We start from the raw sequence: 17,891 nt of genomic DNA, 5'->3' as shown, positions 1-17,891 counted from the left end.
GATGGTGAACATGTCTTTCCAAAAGAGAGGATCTCTCCTCTCTGGTCCCCTTCTCCCTAACCTCCCACATTCCTCCTCAACAGACTCCCGTTTGTGAAGTGCAAGGGAAAGGCAGTGTAGCTCCAACTACTTCGGAGAGAAGGAAAGCAGTCCCCAAGGGCCAGCCTCTTCAGGAGGAGGAAGGCTAGGCTTGCACTCCAGGCAACTTGGACTGAGCCCGTGCGAGCTGTGGCCCCACTAGAACCCTGAGCCTGACGGATTTCTGCCTATGCAGCCAAGGATTCGGTGACTGAGCGCTGTGGTGAGTTGAAGGTAAGAAACTCGGGTTCTTTTATTATTCAAGACTTTGCTTAAATTCCTTTTGGGAGGGAGTCTGCTCTGATGGCTCTAAGTTCCTTGTGTCTGGGCCGGGTGGGTCCAGTCTCTGGTTGTTTTTTGAGCATGAGCAACGTTCAGCTGAGGCAGCAGAGGGAGGGGTGGGGGGGGGGGTGTAGGGAGGAGAAGGAGAGTCTTGTTGCTATCAGGACTGCTGTCAGGGCTGGTCCTGGGTTGAACTTTGTTCAGAATCATTCAGCAGTGAAGCCATCCTGGCTCCTCACTCCCCTCACTTCCACTTCCCTATCGCCAAACGGGAAACTATCTCTTAGAGGATAGGAGTCAAAGGTTTCACACATAAATGCTACGTCTTTGAAAAACCCAACCAAACAAAACCAAAAGACTGTCAAAGTTTTCACATAGGATCACAGTGGCCACCTGTTCTTATGGCAGACGCTTTGAGGCTGTGGAAACTCCTAGGGTAGTTGTTCCAAACATTTTGGGGGACACTGTGAGAATCAATGAAAGGTCAAATGTACATACACATAAAAATTTTCACACTATTTTGGGAGTTCAGGCCCAGAGGGTCTTCCATGGACCTTTAAGGACTTCGTAGACCCCATGTTTGGAAGCTCTGGTCTACAGTATTTTCCTTGGCCTGGAGGAGAAGTTGGGGACACTTTTAGGTCTAGTAGTGCTAGGTCATCCATCTTACATTTCCATTTGCAGAATTTATCTTTCTCCCCTTTTTGAAAATGAGAACGGCCGCCCATTGTCATTTTCTGGCCATGTGCCCCATTCATTGTTATTCCTAAAGTTCGATACCAAGAGTGCCTCCCCTATGAACTCCTCCCGCACCCTGGGACCCTATACCATTCTTCTAGCCTTTTCCCCTCTACTTCCACTCAGAGGAAAAAATTAAGGCCTGACCCTAGGATTTGGAGTCTTTCTCTTTTTCGTTACAGTGGTGTTTTCCCTGTAAATTCCTCCCTGTAGTATGGTGCTTATAGTCTTGCCAGGCCCATGTCAAGTGTCTCACTAGAATAACACTGGCTCTACTCACAGGGAAGTGTCAGCTTCCTGTTGGTTAAAACAGATCCCATTTATCTCACAGCCTTCAGAAGTTGTGGCTGTATATCAAATTTCTAGGTAGCTGACAGGAGATAACATAGATCAAATTTTGGTTTTCAAATAAAGGTGTGATGCTCATTAAAAATGTGATAAAAATGTCACACAGCTTATTTTTATCCTTTTCCCAGAGACCTCTAGAGCTGGTGTCTCTTCCCTGTAGCTCAACACGGACATTGCCATCAGCCTCTTTGCCTATCCAAATCCTGTTGGTTCTTCACGGTGGGCACTGCCTCTTCCAGGAGACGTTCCCTGCTCACGCTAGCCCTGTGAGAGCTCCGTTTGGTGGTTCCACTGGTGAGCAGTCTAGTCTATGATTACATACCCTAGCAACTTGGCACTTTTTGTCATATAGTCTTACTTGCTATGTTGTGTATGTATGCTCATACGTGTGGTTTCTCTGTTGGGTATTTGGATTTGGATGAGATTTTATAGACTTTTTGGGTTTTATTGTTAAGTGAGCTGCTACTTACGCTATTTGTTTCACTCTCACAATCAGCTGGAAAAAGAGTGAATGCCTACATGACGTGACTGAGGAGCACCAGGAGGAATTATTCTAAACCCAAGGCCTTCTCCCACCAGTCCTTCATGATGCCTAAGTACCCAATGAAACGTTCATTCCTTTGGTTCTTGTTTCCTGACAGCATTCACTTTGAAAATGCAAATGACCTTATGCTCCTACTTCAGTAAATATCAGTAAAGAGGCCAGGGATTTTAAACCAAGATATGTCAGGGGCTGCTCTGGAGAAGAGGGAGTTCCAGGAATGCCACCCCCATTTCAACTAGAGCCACTCTACTTTTGTTTTATGGACTAAAGTTATCCTAAAACTTACTTTATCTATAAGCCATTCAGCTGCAAAAACAATTCTTTTTGAAAACCATTCCTTTAGGGCCCTAGGCTTCAAATTTGATCATTCACAGGAATCCTCTGGAAGGCTTGTTAACACATAGATTACTGGGCCCCACTCCCCAAGAGTTTCTGATTTGGCCAGTCTAGGGTAGGGCCTGATGATAATTTACATTTCTAACAAGTTCCCAGATGATGCTGCTGGCCAAGAGACCATATACTCTGAGACCTACTGCTTTAGGGAAATGTGTTAACAGCTTTCCAGAACTCTCTAGGAGAAGCACTGGCAGGGGATGGGAGTGGGGTGCTGGAGAGGGGGTGGGAGAATACCTCCGGAAGGGGAGTTGACTGACTCAAAAAATCAGTCTCCCTATTGATTGCTGTCTATTTTGAATCCTGTCACCTTCGTATCTAAAGCAAGAAGCCACCAATGATGGTTTCTGACCTTTAGGCCCTAACCAAATCCCAAAGGAGGGTTTCTCTATAACTAGTCCTAAGCACAAATGGGAGCTTCCATAAGAGCTGTTAGTTCAGGCCTTCCTGAAGCTTTTACTCACCACTAAGTTTAAAGTCATAGAACCTGAAGGGACTTCAGATGGGGCCCCTGGATGATGCTAATACTGTGGAGATGGGTTTTCCAGCCTGGGCTGTGTGATGCTGACATCAGGAGATTCTACTGAGTTGAAGAGAAAGCAGCTAACCAATCTTCTAATCCTACTAAACGTACAAATCAATAGAATTAGACAGTGGTTACAATATAAAGACAATTTTATTGCCAATAAAAGCCTTTAATAACTCATTTATCCTGTTTCAGTAGGACCTTATTCTTTCTGATGAAAATCCAGTCATAGCATCTCTCATTAAAAATAAAATTATTTTGAAATAAATAAATATATAAAATAAATAGCATATACATTTCATAAATAGTTTGTCCTTATGCACAGTATCCATGCTTACATTTTAATATCATTTTCTTACAACCTACCCCAACTCCCACTTCCAGTGGCAGGAAAACTGCATGTCAGGACAGACGAGGCCTCTGCAGAGCCAGGGCAGGGCGGCTCGCAGCAGGGCTCTGGCCCCAAGGATTTTCTTAGTGAGACTTTTTTTAAAGCTCTGTAGGTAGCATCTTTGGCAGATTCCTTGGTCTTTCATTTACCCATTGCCAAGGTATTTGGGTAGATTGTGGGGGCAAGACACCCCTGGCCCTTGGCAGGGGCCCCCATTCTTTCTTGTGCCACCTCAGGGGAAAGGACGAGTAAAGAAAAAAAGTATATACAAGATTCCCTCTAGCCCACCCCCTCCCCTGACATCCCTCCCCAAAATAACCCAACCTTGATATACACTTTGAACAACAGGGGAACAGCTGGGTCGAGTTGAACAGTAAGTGCTTCTCTGTTATCTAAATTGATAGGAAGGAGGATTGAAAAGCTATGAGTATAGTGCTTGCAGAGACAACTGTGGCCCCAGAGTACACAGGTCACAGAGGTCACACTAGTGGTCCGTTACCTATAGCGGAAGAGGTCTCTGGACATGGAGGGCAACTTAGAAGGATCTACTGGCCTGGGTAAAAAGTGAGTGAATTTCTGGTGTCGTTTAGTCCTGTATCCCTCCCGGGGTGAGCCGTCTTTATTCAGGGCCACATAATACTGTCTCTCCGAATCCGAGTGTTTGTACAAGGTGGAGGCATAGGTGTTGTACCAATTTTCTTCAAACTGTTCCCGGAAAACACATTCACGTGTGAGTTTCTTCTGTGAGGGTGAGAAAATAAAGCAGAGCCCATTATATGACTATTTCTCCCATCCCAGCTTGCTGGTGGAGAAACCCTGAAATAGCAATAGCACATTGATATTAGAAAATTTCAGTCCTATCTCCCAGTATTACTGACGCACGTTCTTTCCAAAAAGCACAACAGTCCTGTCTGTATTGCCTTCATCTTCTTTCGTGAGTCACACCAAAATGTGTTAGGTGAGATCTTTCCTTAAGGCAGGAGACTGGAGGAGATGGCCTCACCTGCCTCTTTGAGCCTGAGAACTTCTGCTATGGCCTCCCAATGCCCCGCTGGTACCCCTGAGTTTTCTCCCTACTTACGACTAATGATGTTCAAATCCATTGAGATTACAGTCAACCATGTCAACCGACAGGCAAAGGCCTCAGATCTATATAAAGCTCCATGGGAGGTGAGCTGTGATCTCTCCTAATGAAGGGTCTCAGGCCTGTCAGTTGGAAAGCTCAGAAAAGATCTCCTTGAAAAGTTCCTCCAATCTGGCTACTTCAAGCTGGCAGCTCCCGGGTCTCTTGCCTCTGTCCCTTCTCACACTTGATCCAGCCGCCATACTACTTGCTGGGGTTGCCGATACCAAGTGCTGGGGACAGGCCTATCTCTTAGGTGTCAGGGAAAAATGTGCTCTGATTTCATGGGGTACAGGCAGCCAGAAAGCATGCGATGTGACTCAAAAGCCAAAGCCAGGAGTTGGGATCCCCTGAAAGGGTTAAGGTCGGCAAAGTCACTCACCATTCCCCAGCTATGGGCTAGCTTCCAGAATAGAGAACATGCACTGCAGCCAACCTAGTCCTGGTTGGGGACTTAGGGCTGTCATCAGACCCTGGAACCCTCAGTTTTTATTTGTTTGTTTCATTTGGCCTTTGGGATTCAGCTGAAGCATTCTGGAAATCAGGGACTGTGCTGTTAATCTGAGAATCCACAATCTGAAGGCCAGCTCTTCCACTGCCTATTTTTGCGCCAGCTGGTCTGCTACTCCTCTGGGAGCCCACTAAAATTCAGATGTGCTCCTTGGGAGGTTAATGTCCCAAACCCTTACTGTCACCTACTGACAAATCAATCGGCACAGCTTACTATCATCATCAGACTAGCTGCCCCTCTAACAGAAAAGGTGAAAGCAAATATACCACAGAAAAACTTATGTTTTGATGGAGGCTGAATGAGTGAAAGTTTATATAGCAATCTCCTGAGCAGCCAAGAAGCGGCTAGAAGACACTAACCTTTTACAGTTGACAAAAGTGCTTTCAAGCGCTAGATAGATGTTTTTATACTTTTGCCTTACATTGTCCAAACACTGGTGGTAATAGCTTCCGATGAAAAGAAAACCTTAAACTTACCGACCCATATAGTTCTCCTCGCTCGTTCATTCCTAAGTACAGGCCAGAGTCCACTCCCCGGATGCTGATCAGCCCCACGGCCAGGCTGATAAACTCCAGGATTCCTAGAGCAAAAAGTGAATGCCATTTCCATTACCGACATCAAACTAAGAGGAAACTGTTCAGGTGCTATGAGCTACCAGTCATTTATCCCCATCTGGAGGCAAGCCCTGTGTGCCTTTGGTGAAGCACCTGATGAAACTATCTTTTGCAGTGAGAATGGAACCTCAGAGAAGGCATTAAGTCTCTCTGGGCCTCAGTTTTTCCATGTATAAAATGAGGGAAACAATCTCTGCCTCTACTCACCACTCTTAGGCATATTATGAGGAAGAGACCATGAGAAGGCTTTGGCTACAACAGCTCCATAATTAGTAGGTACTATTGCTGTTAAATACCACCATTTCAAGAAATGGGAGGACAGCCTTCCACATGGAAGAATGTGGCCAGGTTTCTGTATCTTCCCCAAGTCATTTCCCTCCTCGCTAGAGCACACACTGTTACCTCGCTGTCCTCTCGGCTGAACTTGTTTTGTACCCTCTCAGCTCCCACGTCCTTAAAGCCACATGAGGCTGTCAACTGCCTGGAGCTGACTCCAACAAAGGCCACACGGGCCACTCACTAAGTTTATTCCTCCTGCCTATGGCAGGAGGCAAAACTTGGCCTGGTGAGAGCTTTCTCTAGGAGTGCTCTCAGCCAGTGCAGCCCAGGCTGGCAGCCCATCATTCTCCCCTCTTCTCTTGGGAATTGTAAGTTTATCCATGGCAAAGAGTTGGCAGGTAGCATGGGACTTGATACTGATTTGAGATGCTGCATCTTTAAGGGGAAAAGGCAGACATTCAGAAATGTCCCTCTAGCTGACAAGGGTAGAGGTAAGGATCTGAAAATGTTTTCATTTACCCAGCAGCAGTAGGAGGAAAAAAGAAATCAGCTATGAAGAGGGGAAAAGGATCCCAAACTGAAATCCTGGTGATACCAAAGACTTTACAAATTTGTCCTAACACAGCACATCTATTATATGGATACAGATGTACTGGTCAACTGGATTCCTCTTTGATATCCCCGTCTCTAACCATGATTTACAATGTAAAGACCAAAACTTGATAGGATTGTCTCACAGAGGCATCCAAAGGTATGAAATGAGCTCATATCTGGCTGTCCTTCGTATCCAAAAATGCAATTCTTAAGGGTAATAATATTCTACATAACCTACATAGGGAGTGAGACTGATTCCTCAAAGATCGCTTCGAGTGGTTAATCTTGAAATCAGGTTCAAAACTCCAACGGGAAGTCTCTTGAAGAGCCCCAGGGACTCGGGCTGGTGGGTGGGCATTCAGGTGTGGCGGCTTTAGGGCCCACTCGGATCTTTCAAAGAATGGAAAGTTCCTATGCTGCCATTGTGTGGAACACAGAGTGTGGCCTTTGGCTTTCCGCATTGAAATCCTCCAAGTTTCATTCTTAGTCTGGTTGTTAGTAACTCTGACAGTACAAACAAAGGAGTTTTGGGAAAAGAGATCGACACGAGATGGTAGGAGGGGAAGGGAAAATACCTGGCGCCAGTAGGGGTTAAGCAGATACTGATTTAGCGGACACGATGTTCTGATTTTGGTTCTTCCCTGTTTGACATTTTAGTAAATAACTTGTAAGAGGACGTCGGGGGGACTGCTTACCCTAGTTCCAGAAGACATACAGCTGAGAGCGCGACACAATCAAACTCCAAAGAGATTTCAAGAGCATGGAAAAATGGGCTGACTCCAATAAAATCGGCTTTAATTGGAATAAATGTAAAGTCATTCACTTTGGTCCCCAAACCAATTACCCAAGATGTTTTGTGTTTGGAGTTTGGTTGGGGGAAGGTGAGCCTCAAGTGCAGACAGTTGAGCTAATCATATTCCTTGTTTCATGGTCTAGCTTCATAATTGGCCTGTGCAGAGGCCTTTCATTTTTCTATTTCTTTCTTTTTATTTCCATACTCTGCTCCCATCCTCCTCCCCACTTCAGGCAGCCATGTATATTTTCTTGAAAACATGTACTGGTCTTTTGCGTTTCCATGCATTTTTATTAAATGCAAGTCTGCCCATCTTTGGAATGAGAAGATATGGCTTGGCAAAACATACACAACAATGGCTTAAAGGAATCTGACTGAATAAGGTAAGCTCGGGATGGGTGATTTATGAGATTATTAAAAAGCGAATGTAAAACTAATCACGTAAAATTTAAAAATTATTAAAGAGCTAATGGAAAACTATAAAGAGAAGGAAAAAAAGCTAATGTGATCTAAGACTGCACTGATAGAGGGCCAGTGACTGGCAGAAGGGAGGGGATTGCCCCACTCTGCTCTGGCTTAGTTAGACTGCACTGAGAGTGCTGTTCTCAGTTCCACTGTGTTTAAGGAGGGCTATGGCAAAACAGGAGCGTGTTCAAAGGAGAGTGGCCAGTATCGCAAGGAAACGAAAAACCAGGTCATGATTCAGTTCTGGGTGCTAAACTTAGAGGGATACAAAACCAAGGGAGACTTCAGTGCTTTGCTTTGCTTAGGCAGATTACTTCTGAGCTTCGAGTCTTAGTTCTCTCATTCTCGAAGTATCTCATGTCTCTGACCACCCTGAGCTCATTAAGTAGCAGAGGGCAGCTTGTGATCTCACCGTCCAAGACCTGGTGTGAGAACAAATCATGAAACCCAAGAGGTGTGGCTATTTGAGTCACTACAGTTTTTCTCCAACTCTCTGTTAACCCTGATGCCAAAGGACAGATCATACGGGAAGTCACTTGGGTTGTGTCCAGTAACAGGGGGTCTCCAACAGCTGGAATCATCCCTGCCCAGCTGTCTTTGGGCATCATCTCCCTTTGCCAACTTTCCTATTAGCTGGATTCAAATTGTGGGAACCCAGTGGCACACGATGATGGAACAGATATTCCTAAACTTTCTCCTGAATCCCAGCCAGCATGAAGGGAGAGAGAAAACAAGCCATTTTCACATTTTCCCAGCTACAGCTGGAGAGGGGTGTTAACAGCAAAGCGTTGAGGTAAAGTATTAAGGAGACAAAGTTTGTCCTCAGTACTCTCACCCTCTTCAAGGCCCAGGACCTCCCTCTTCTCTCCCTCATCTTGACCTGTCCACGGCAGGCTCAACAATTTCCAGGCACTTCTCTTCTTACACCTTTCTCCCCATGGCCTCAGTCAAAATGGATCTGTCTCTGGCCCCACTGCTTCGGAACCCAGCTAGATGACTGGCTAATGTGTCATTTAATCTCGTTCCATAACTCTGCACTCCCGCAGCCATCCTTGCAGGCCTTCAGGGCCAAGACAGTGCTGCTTTGGCGTCTTGCCAAATAAGAACCAGATTGCTCAGAAACCAAAGCAGCTGCATGAGCCTGCTCCATCCCACCTGGCAGGAGGCCTCTCCTCCAGTCTGGCTCCCAAGCTCTGCTCTGCCAGTCCACAGGTGCCCCTCAGGAATGTCAGTACCCCTCTGAACCTCATGTAAACGCCACCATCCAGGCAGAGACTGAAATACTCCTGGCTACTGATCGCAGAATGGGGAGGGGGAGCATAGGCTGTGCCAACAGGTTATTATTTGGAGTCGAGGCTGCTCTTGGGCTCAGCCTGACTCGCTCTGAACACATGGATTCCAGGGTAATCCTTGGGGGCCCTGCTCTCCAATTACAACAAATAGCTATTTACTTTACACGGCCTTTGGAGACTACCTCCTCCCCCCAAGCAGAAATCTATAATATTTTATATCTTAAGTCTGGCCTACTTTACCCTGCTGGAATGTTGACTGCTAAAGCACTTATGGAATGTTAAAGTTTCGATTTATTGAATACCCTGGCTGATTAACTCAAACGTGGAGGGTGGAGAGAGTGAGCAAACTCAAAGGCCACCTCTTTTTTTGCCAAAAGCTAAACGGAGAAAGAGTAAATGTGTGTTTGAAAGTTGGCAGGGGAGGTTACAAAGAGACAGCTTTGACCAGTTATCATTTCCTTTACAGAAAATACACGGAACTGCCAGGAAGCCAGGGAAGGAGGGAAGGGAAGAGGTGATGCAGAGGTGGTCTCAGGCAGTGTGTGTGTGTGTGTGTTTTTTTTTAAAGGCAAAACCAAAAATGAAGCAGTCAGTTAAGCAGCAGTGAAAACATCCCTTCCTCCTGCCAGTTTTATTTCCTTTGGTTTCTCCTTAAACTTAACACCCTTAGCAGGCCTGAGAGATGAAAAGAAATCAAGATGTGTCCTTAGGGAGATAATTAAAAACCACTTATCCCAAGAGCCTATTACTGATTTATGTTGACCTTGTAGCTTATTGGCTCAGTTTAGGCACAGAGTCAGACAAACACTTGTAGCTGCCGGGAGCCAAGCTCCTAGTTTCTCCACCTCTGCTGCCCCCACCACACATTTCTGCATCATTTCATCATTTTTCTTTTATATATCAGGAATGAGCTACTCCAATATCTATAGGCCATTTCTGGGAGACTTTGGGGGGCTCTGAGGCCAGAGCGGGAGTTTCATTCCTTTTGAGGAGGAACAAAAGGGGACTGCAAAGTCACAAGCAATAGAAGGGAAAGGAGCCAAGTTAATACTCCCTCCTACCCCCACCTTATCACCCTTTTGAGGACCTGCTGCAAGTTTATACAGACACCTGCACCCCTCTATTGCCCCCACCCCACGCAAAACTTACTGTACTCCAGCTTTGTGAATGCATTTTTCTAAGATGACATAGACCTCATTAGGGTTCCTGCTTGCTCCCAGCAAGGAAGACCAGTCCTGGCCCTAAGTTGTTTGCTCGACTTGGCCTTGCCCAGGAACTGGCCTCCGCACTCCCCCCTCCCCCCGCTGCCCTTTTTACTGTGCACTCCAGATGCAGCTCTCACAAGGCATGAGGAATAGGAGGATGGTGAGGTTTGGGAGGAGTGGGGAGGGTGGGAAAAAGAAGGGAATTGTATCATGCCTGAGGGTGGGCAAAGCGTCTTACTGGTTTAGTGATAGAAGGTGTCCTTGGGCCACAAGGTCCTTGGGCAGAAGTAGAGGGCATTGGGAGACAAGGGACCCAAGGAAGGGTAGCTGTCACAGCACCTGAATAATGGTTTAGTAGGGAATAGGAAATTCAAAATAAAAAAGGCCAGATTACTGAAGAGTGAACCCACTTGCTTAGAAACCTAATGATCTCTGTCCCAGATCAAGGTTTATACTAATTGTGTTCTGCGTGTGAGACAGGCACCTGCGTCCTTTGAACAACCTGCAGAGTGGCGGGCAGAGAAAATCCTGGCTGGAGGTTGGAGGTTTCCTGTCCTGGGCCTGGGAGACACCTGTTTCTGGGGCCGGGAGTGGGCCCGGGACCCTTTCCTCACCGAGGCAAGGAGTTCAGAGGTAGCTCCGGGCAACAGCTGCCCCGGGGCTTGTGCCCTGACACAGTGGACACTGGGAAGCTTTCCTAGTTTCTCCAATACTCAGCTCACGCCGTGCTGCCTGGATTGGCTCCCACTCTGGGTAGAGCAACCCGGAGGCAGGCAGGTGCCACAGCTGCGCGTCCTCCCCAGCAAAAAGCGACTCCGGCGCGGGCCGCCCGCCCACCACCTCCACGGCCCCTGAAGGCTCCCGCTCCAGGCGAAAGGTCGCGACAACCCTGCTGCCCTCGAGGCTCGGCCTCCTCGGCGGGCGCTCCTACACCTTTCCCAGTGCCACCTGCTTTCACGCGAAGCGCGGCGTCCAGGTCCCAGACCGATCCCCTCGCTCCCAGGGGAGGGAGGGGGGAGTGGGGAGAGGAGAGGCCGCACCTCAAGGCGCCCCCGCCCCTCCCGAGCGCGTCCGAGGGAGCCAGGCACCCTGACGCCGCACGGCTCAAGTCCGCACCGTCGCGTTCCGCCTGCCCCGCGTCCCCGGCGGCCTCGCGCCTCCACGGGCCCGGACGGCACCGAGCTGCGGGCGGTCCGCGGGCCCCAGGCCGGAGCCCCATCCGTCGGCTCCCCGGCGCGCCGTCCGCGCGCCTCCCGTCCCTCCCCGCCGCGTCCTCACCGAAGCGGCTGTGGTCGTGGCGGGTGCCGTGCACCGTGCCGTTGGGGAAGATCTCCAGGTGGAAGCCGGTGCGGCAGTACAGCTGGCGGCGCCGCAGGATCCCCTTCAGGTGGGCGAAGTCTGTGGGCGAGCCGCGCTGCAGCTTCCCCTCGATCTGGCCCAGGCGCTCGTTCAGGAAACCCGGGGAGTCAGCTAAGGGCACGTTCCCCAGAGAGGAGGAGAAGCCGTGCAGGTCCCAGTCCAAGGAGGCGAAGACCCCCCCCACCTCCGCCATGGCGGGGCGCGCGGGGCCGAGCCGGGGCCGCGGGGCGTGAACTGCCTCTCCCCGCCGCGGGCGCGGGCGCTTCGGCGGCGCTCGCTCGCTCGCTCGCTCTGCGCTCTGCCGAGCTGCCGGCGACGTCTGTTCGCGTCCAAGGAACTTCTCAGCGGCGGGGAGCGTGGGGCAGCCCGCGCCTGACCTTACTCGCAATCAAAGTGCCGCTTCCCCTCCGCATCCATCTCCCTAGGCCTCTCATAGCTGGCTTCGTCGAGCTATCAGATGCAAACGGCACTTTATATACATACCCACTCCCCTTACATTGACATATTGGATATTTAAATACAAGCCACACCTCACTGGCATGCCCTCGGAGATTGGTGTGTGGGTTCTTTTTTTTCCCCCCTTCTCGTATCCATTTGGCTCTTTTTGGGAGAGGGGGGTGGAGGGGGGAGAGAGCCAGCGCGAGCTTCACTCTCTTTTATTATGAAAAAAATGGCAGGAAAAAGCTACACATTGCAGTGAGGCATAACTGCTTTTGGCAGGTTTTTCTGAAACTGCTGATGAAATAACGGAGCCCAGTGCGTGGAGGCTGTTGGCGCCCACTGCCACTCAGGCCTGTGGCGTGGAGGTCTGTCTGCTGAGCGGGGCAGTCCCCACCTCCCACGTGTCCTCGGGCTGCTGGCCTTTGGACAGTGGCATGAGACTGGGGCGAGGGCTTTCACGCGTTCTCGAGCCCCTCTTGTGCCCCAGCTGGTGGGAGGCTGCAGCAGGGGCGCCTGGCCCGGGACAGGGGCTCTCTGGTCTCTTTGTTCTGTTGCCCCCCAGCCCCGCTCCCCACCTGTAGGTCGGCAGGGGGCTGCGGAAGTGAAAAATCCAGAAGCGAATATAGTCGCAAAATTTGGGACTGGGGGTGGTGGCGGTCCCTGCAGGCACCAAGGCGGGGGTCTTAAGGGATCTGAGAGGAGCGGGAAACCCCACAGAGAAAAGAAGACATTTTTTAAGGGACGTTACGGCTTAAGAAAAGGAGGGGGGAATAAGAAATAGCGATCTTTTTGAAAAATGATCCCCACTGGCTTTCTGGGCGCGCTTTTACAAGGCTCTCCAGAGCAGGCTCGATGAGAGGCCATTAGAAGCCTGGTGGGGGCTTCCCGCACCTCTTTTCTTGTTGGAAACAGGTGTTTCCTCTCTCTATCCTGTGCCCAGCTCGGAGATACTCCATCAGCAAGAGCGGCAGTTGGGGAGGGAACTGGCGGCAGTAAGGGCAACGGGCAGCATCGAGAAGACCTGGGGAGCAGGTGCCGGCCTGCCCCGCGCCCCCGCGCCCCTGCCCGGCACCTAAACCTTGGGGCCCCTCTTAAGACCTGGCGCTCAGCGTCCTGCTCTCCTATTAAACTGCGTTGTTGCCTGCAGTTTGCACACGTTGCGGGCTCTGGCCGCTTTCCTGGCTCCCGCAGAAGCTCAACATGGTGAGGACACCCCCGCCCCGCCTTTGCAGCGCCTCCTGCTGGAGAACCCGTGTCTCGCGGAGAGTTTGAACTCAGGTTTTCCGCGGGAGGAGAAAACCTATTCACCTCAATTCAGTTAGTGCAATGTGAGGTCCTGCTCCTGGGCTCCCGCTTGCATTCGGTGCTCATTCTCCGGAACTGTAGCGATGCTTGGTTTGGAAGATCGTGACTTGGTTCTGTTGTGCCTCTCTAGCTCAGACAGAAGCTTCAGAGCCAAGCACAAGGTCTGGCACATAGTAGGTGCTCAGAAATAATCTGATGTGCTCACAGTAGGAGGGAACACAGATGAAAATGATCTTCCGATTGTAGGGGACACAGAAATGCAAAAGATGGCTTCCACATTGGAGTATTTACAGAGGAAATGATGGACTATTTGCTTTAAAATAACCCAGAGTGAGAAGGCAGAAGGAGTGGAGGTAGAGATGCAATAATATTGTTCGTGTGTTACTAATTGTTGACGCTGGGTGATGGGTACATGGGTGTTGATTATATATTCCCTCTGTATATAAACACACACGAAATTTCCCATAATTAAAAGCTTTTTAAAATGTGACTGGCATAAAACAACAAAGAAATCCTTCCTTCCTTCTTCATTCTTCCCTTTGAAGAGTTTGTGGATTTAGTGAGAAGGTGGGGGAGGCGGGGCAGAGGTTAAGACAAGTATACAGGGGTCGACCCCGTGGCCGAGTGGTTAAGTTCCTGCGCTCTGCTTCGGTGGCCCAGGGTTTCGCCGGTTCGGATCCTGGGAGGGACATGACACCGCTCCTCAGGCCATGGTGAGGTGGTGTCCCACATAGCACAAATTAAAAGGACCTACAACTAGAATATACAACTATGTACTGGAGGGCTTTGGGGAGAAGAGGAAGAAATAAAAAAAAAAAAGATTGGCAACAGATGTTAGCTCAGGTGCCAGTCTTTAAAAAAAAAAAGTACATGAATGTACAGTAGAAGGTGCACAGTGCTGTGTGGATTCGCAAAGCAGAGAGGAGACTGATGTGGGCGTTTAGGGCTGGGTTCTGGACCAAGGTGGCCTTTGTAGTAGATGGGCCTTAAAGGGAAGATGGGAAGGATTTTGCAAATTCAGATGGGCCACTTCTGGGAAGGGGAAAATAGTAACAAAGCAAGTGGAACAACTTTAGTTGGTAAAGACTAATTCATGGGGGTTTTAGTGAATGTCAGAAGTAATGTAGATGAAACTGCTTTGAGAAGTATCTGATGTAAAGAATTTGGATGTCTCTATGATGATATAAACCATACGTCGATAATGGTGAAAGGCCATTTCCTCCACGGTCACTTCAGGGAATTTCTGCATTCTTTGTCCCCCAACATTCCCCAAGTCACCAACCACAGTTGCAGATCTGAAGTCCTACCTGATCGAAGGTCAGAGATACAAGCATTCCATCGCCCTTCTGGGGCTCTTTTGAGATTAAGCTGATTGGTGGTTCTGTTTTAAATAATGTTTCCATGAAGTGTCCCAATTGGTGGGGCACTTTCATGAAAGTTATTTAACTTTCACAACCTTGCGGAGTAGGAAGTGCCATTAGCCCTATTTTAGAGGTGAAGTTAAGTGACTAGCACAGAATCATACAGCTGATGGAGGAGCAGAGTCTTAGTTTAATCTCAGAGCCACTGGGGGAGAATTGGTCCCAATTTATGGGCCTTGGAATTAAGCATAGGTTGGCGTGTTGAGGACAGCGAGATTTCAGAATATTTCAGTTTACAGAAAATCCTCAGCAGGACACAACCTGGGGCCAGGGTCATGCTGGACATATGGGATGAGAGGAAAATGTCCATTAAAAAAGGAGCAACCTTCACTGGATTCAGTACATCATTTGTAAAGTGCAGATAACCATACCCCTTCACAGCAGTGGTGTGAGGATGAAATGGAATCACTGATGGAAAGTACCCAGCATTCTGTCTGGCACATGGAAGACACTCAACACATGTGAGATTTTGTCCTCCTTTACCCAATACCTCACAAGGTTTGATGTGAACAATAAAGCAATCGATGGGAAAAGGACACGGACAAACAAAACTCCTTAGGAACAAGGAGAGTTCTGATTCAGGCTATGAGTGACCAGAGGCTGAGGGCAACCTGCTGGGATCTATTCCTTGAGGAAGGAGACAGCGATGCCAATAATGCTGGTGCTCCCCTCCACCCCAACACGCCCAGGGCATGAGAAAGGATGTCTGGAATTGTTGCTCTGCCCAGTTCTTCACTTTCCTGACGGTTTATAAATGTTTTTTCCTGCCTAAGCTGTACTGCTAGGCAGATCCTGCAGGCAGTGCAATTAATGCCATCAGTTTCTCTATTTACTGAGCACTTACCTTGGGTTAAGCATTGCCCTGGGTGCTTTACCTGCAGGATCCCTAAGCCTTATCACAACTCTAAGAAACAGTTTTATTCCCATTTTACAGACGAGAAAACTGAGGCCCAAATATATTCAATAACTAGCAGCAGAGGTAGGACTTAAACCCTTGATCTTCAGTTAGGACCTAACCACAACGCTACACACAACGCTTCAGTCTGTTTAGTTCAAAAAGAACTTGTATTGCTCCTTTGTCCTTTGTTCCTGCTTCCCCTCCCCTTCTGCTTTCCTTGCAGACAGCAGTATAGAGTGGCGGTTGCACACTCCATCTCTGGTGTCAGACTGCCTGGATTCAAATCCCAGCTTGAAACCATTCGAGGTGTTGGAGCCTCGGTTTCCTGTTCAGTGCGATGCAGATGCTGATGATAGTCATCACCTCACAGGGTTGCTGTGAAGTTTGGATGGAATAATGCACAGAATGCACTTAAAACTGTGCCTGGCACATATTAAGTGGTCATTGTTTTTAATATTATTTACATCCTGCCTGGTCCCAGTCATATTTTCTCTCGAGGTTGCCTCAAACTATGCTCATTTTTTCCAAAGGGAGAAATGAAATAGATGAGTACACTGGCCGAGTCACCCCAAAGCAATCAATTCCAATCCTATTACTCTTTCTGTGTGATATTGGGCCAGTCGTATTGTCTCTGGGATTAAGATGGCCTGTCACCTCTGTGTGGGCAAGCAGGTAGCGAGGGAGTAGAGGCCTGAGGAAAACAGAAAATTGCTCATTTGTATAATTACATTTATTGAGCATCCTAAGTGCCAGGAGTTATCTAAGTGCCTTACATTTAAATCGCATCACACCACCACAAGGTAGATATTATTACAGTATTCCAATTCTTAAGAGATGGCGAAACTGAAGGCTAGAGAGGTTAAGTAATCTGCTCAAGGTCATACAGCTTGTATGTGGTGGGGTGGAAATTCAGACCTGGAGAGTGGCTCCAGAGACCATGCTGTTGGTAACTACACTACTGCAAAAAGTGTTGGGGCTTTTTGCAAGAGAGAAAGTATTATAACATGACCCAATCCTCTTCCAGACAAGGAAAATCCAGGTTAAAAGATCAGTCTTTTTTTTTTCCCCTAGGCGATTTGTAGCTAGAATTTGAGAAGTCTGCAAAAAGCCAGACTGCCTTCTGATCTCCCCACTGCAGCTCTAGGGCCCAGAGAGGAAAGGAAATCTTTTTGGCTGGAATGAGCCCCCATCTTACCTCTCTGGTCAGTCTCCTGCAGTGACACTGAGCCACAAGTCTCCTTTGTCTCTGCTATCATTCTCTGGTGAGCCTACCTGTAGTGGGGGTCGGTAATGGACCATTTATTCTGGCTGTAACTTGCCATTAGTTGACAGGTGATGACATTTTTGTGAAATGATCTGTTAGTTCTCTGAGAGGAATGGGACACTGTGGAATGTGGCTTTAACCCTGACAACCTGGGTCACTTCTCAACCTGGTGTGGTGTGACTGTGAATGTGGGTATCAACGGTGGCTGTGTGTGTCTGGGGCTGGGTGTTGCGGGAGAAGTGTGGGCAGAGACTATGGTTGTATTAGTTTTCCCAAGATAAATGTGTACTTGTGTTTGTATTTGCAACAGTGTGAAGAAGAATTTGCATATGTCTGTGTAACACCAAGAGCTGTGGGTTTAAAGTGTGCATAAGTGGATGTAAGTATGTGACTCTACAGGCAGCCCCTGCTAATTTGCACGAAGAGTACACATGACATGTGTGAAGCTGAGTTCATTTGAATCCAAAGGCATTTCCTTTTTTTTTTTTAACCTGAGATGATTATTTTAGTCCCATAGTCTGAGGGCAGATTCACTCCAGGAGATAGGGAAGTCAGTCCTCTGAGGGCCCAGTTTCCTGGCAGCCTTGCTGAAGCGGCCTTATAGTATCTCTTTCTTGCATAAATGAAGGGAAAAAGCAGAGTCTTAAGATCAGCTCTTTGCTTCCTGGCTGTGGCCTCCAATTAGCAGGACCTCCTCCCTTCTTTGCCTCTCTCTCCCTACCGCTGCAGACTTTATCCTGTTTCTGTGAGGGGTTTGAATCTCATCAGCTACACTCTAATTTCTGGGAAAGGCAACATTACTCACTGTGTTTGAAGCTATAGAAAGAGACTAAAGGTTCTGGGCTGCTCTCAGAGCTGCTGGTGCCAGAGGCTTCCCTAAGGATAGGTGTATAGCCCTTGGCAAAGAAAACAAAATGTCGAAGGGTATAAGGAGTGGAACAGAGTTAGCAAGGAAGTGTAGTTTGCAGTCAGTAGTCACCTGAGCACGTCACTAGAAAGAAATGTACATTCTAATGGAAGTGGGTTG

The 17,891-nt window shown here is 48.3% G+C and overlaps 1 protein-coding gene across 1 annotated transcript; it reads right to left on the bottom strand.

The window, feature by feature from the left end:
* Positions 1-3,040: 3,040 nt before the first annotated feature.
* On the bottom strand, positions 3,041-12,317 carry FGF16 (fibroblast growth factor 16). The gene is made up of 3 exons (XM_023634057.2): positions 11,455-12,317; positions 5,411-5,514; positions 3,041-4,041 (listed from the first exon to the last, which is right to left on the bottom strand). Exons 1-3 carry the CDS (start codon positions 11,726-11,728, stop codon positions 3,796-3,798), a joined length of 624 nt encoding a protein of 207 aa, XP_023489825.1. The 5' UTR covers positions 11,729-12,317; the 3' UTR covers positions 3,041-3,795.
* Between the last annotated feature and the right edge of the window lie 5,574 nt (positions 12,318-17,891).

This window comes from Equus caballus, chromosome X (assembly GCF_041296265.1).
Source record: "Equus caballus isolate H_3958 breed thoroughbred chromosome X, TB-T2T, whole genome shotgun sequence".
Classification (NCBI taxonomy): Eukaryota; Metazoa; Chordata; class Mammalia; order Perissodactyla; family Equidae; genus Equus; species Equus caballus.
This window is presented reverse-complemented; position numbering and strand designations above follow the sequence as displayed.

What these genes read in the sequence shown, in the direction of transcription:
- FGF16 (XM_023634057.2), bottom strand. Translation starts at nt 11,728, where the DNA reads ATGGCGGAGGTGGGGGGGGTCTTCGCCTCCTTGGACTGGGACCTGCAC. An exon ending in CCACGACCACAGCCGCTTCG is followed by an intron (nt 5,515 to 11,454) that starts GTGAGGACGCGG and finishes TTTTTGCTCTAG; the next exon opens with GAATCCTGGAGTTTATCAGC. An exon ending in GAGGAGAACTATATGGGTCG is followed by an intron (nt 4,042 to 5,410) that starts GTAAGTTTAAGG and finishes TCACCCTCACAG; the next exon opens with AAGAAACTCACACGTGAATG.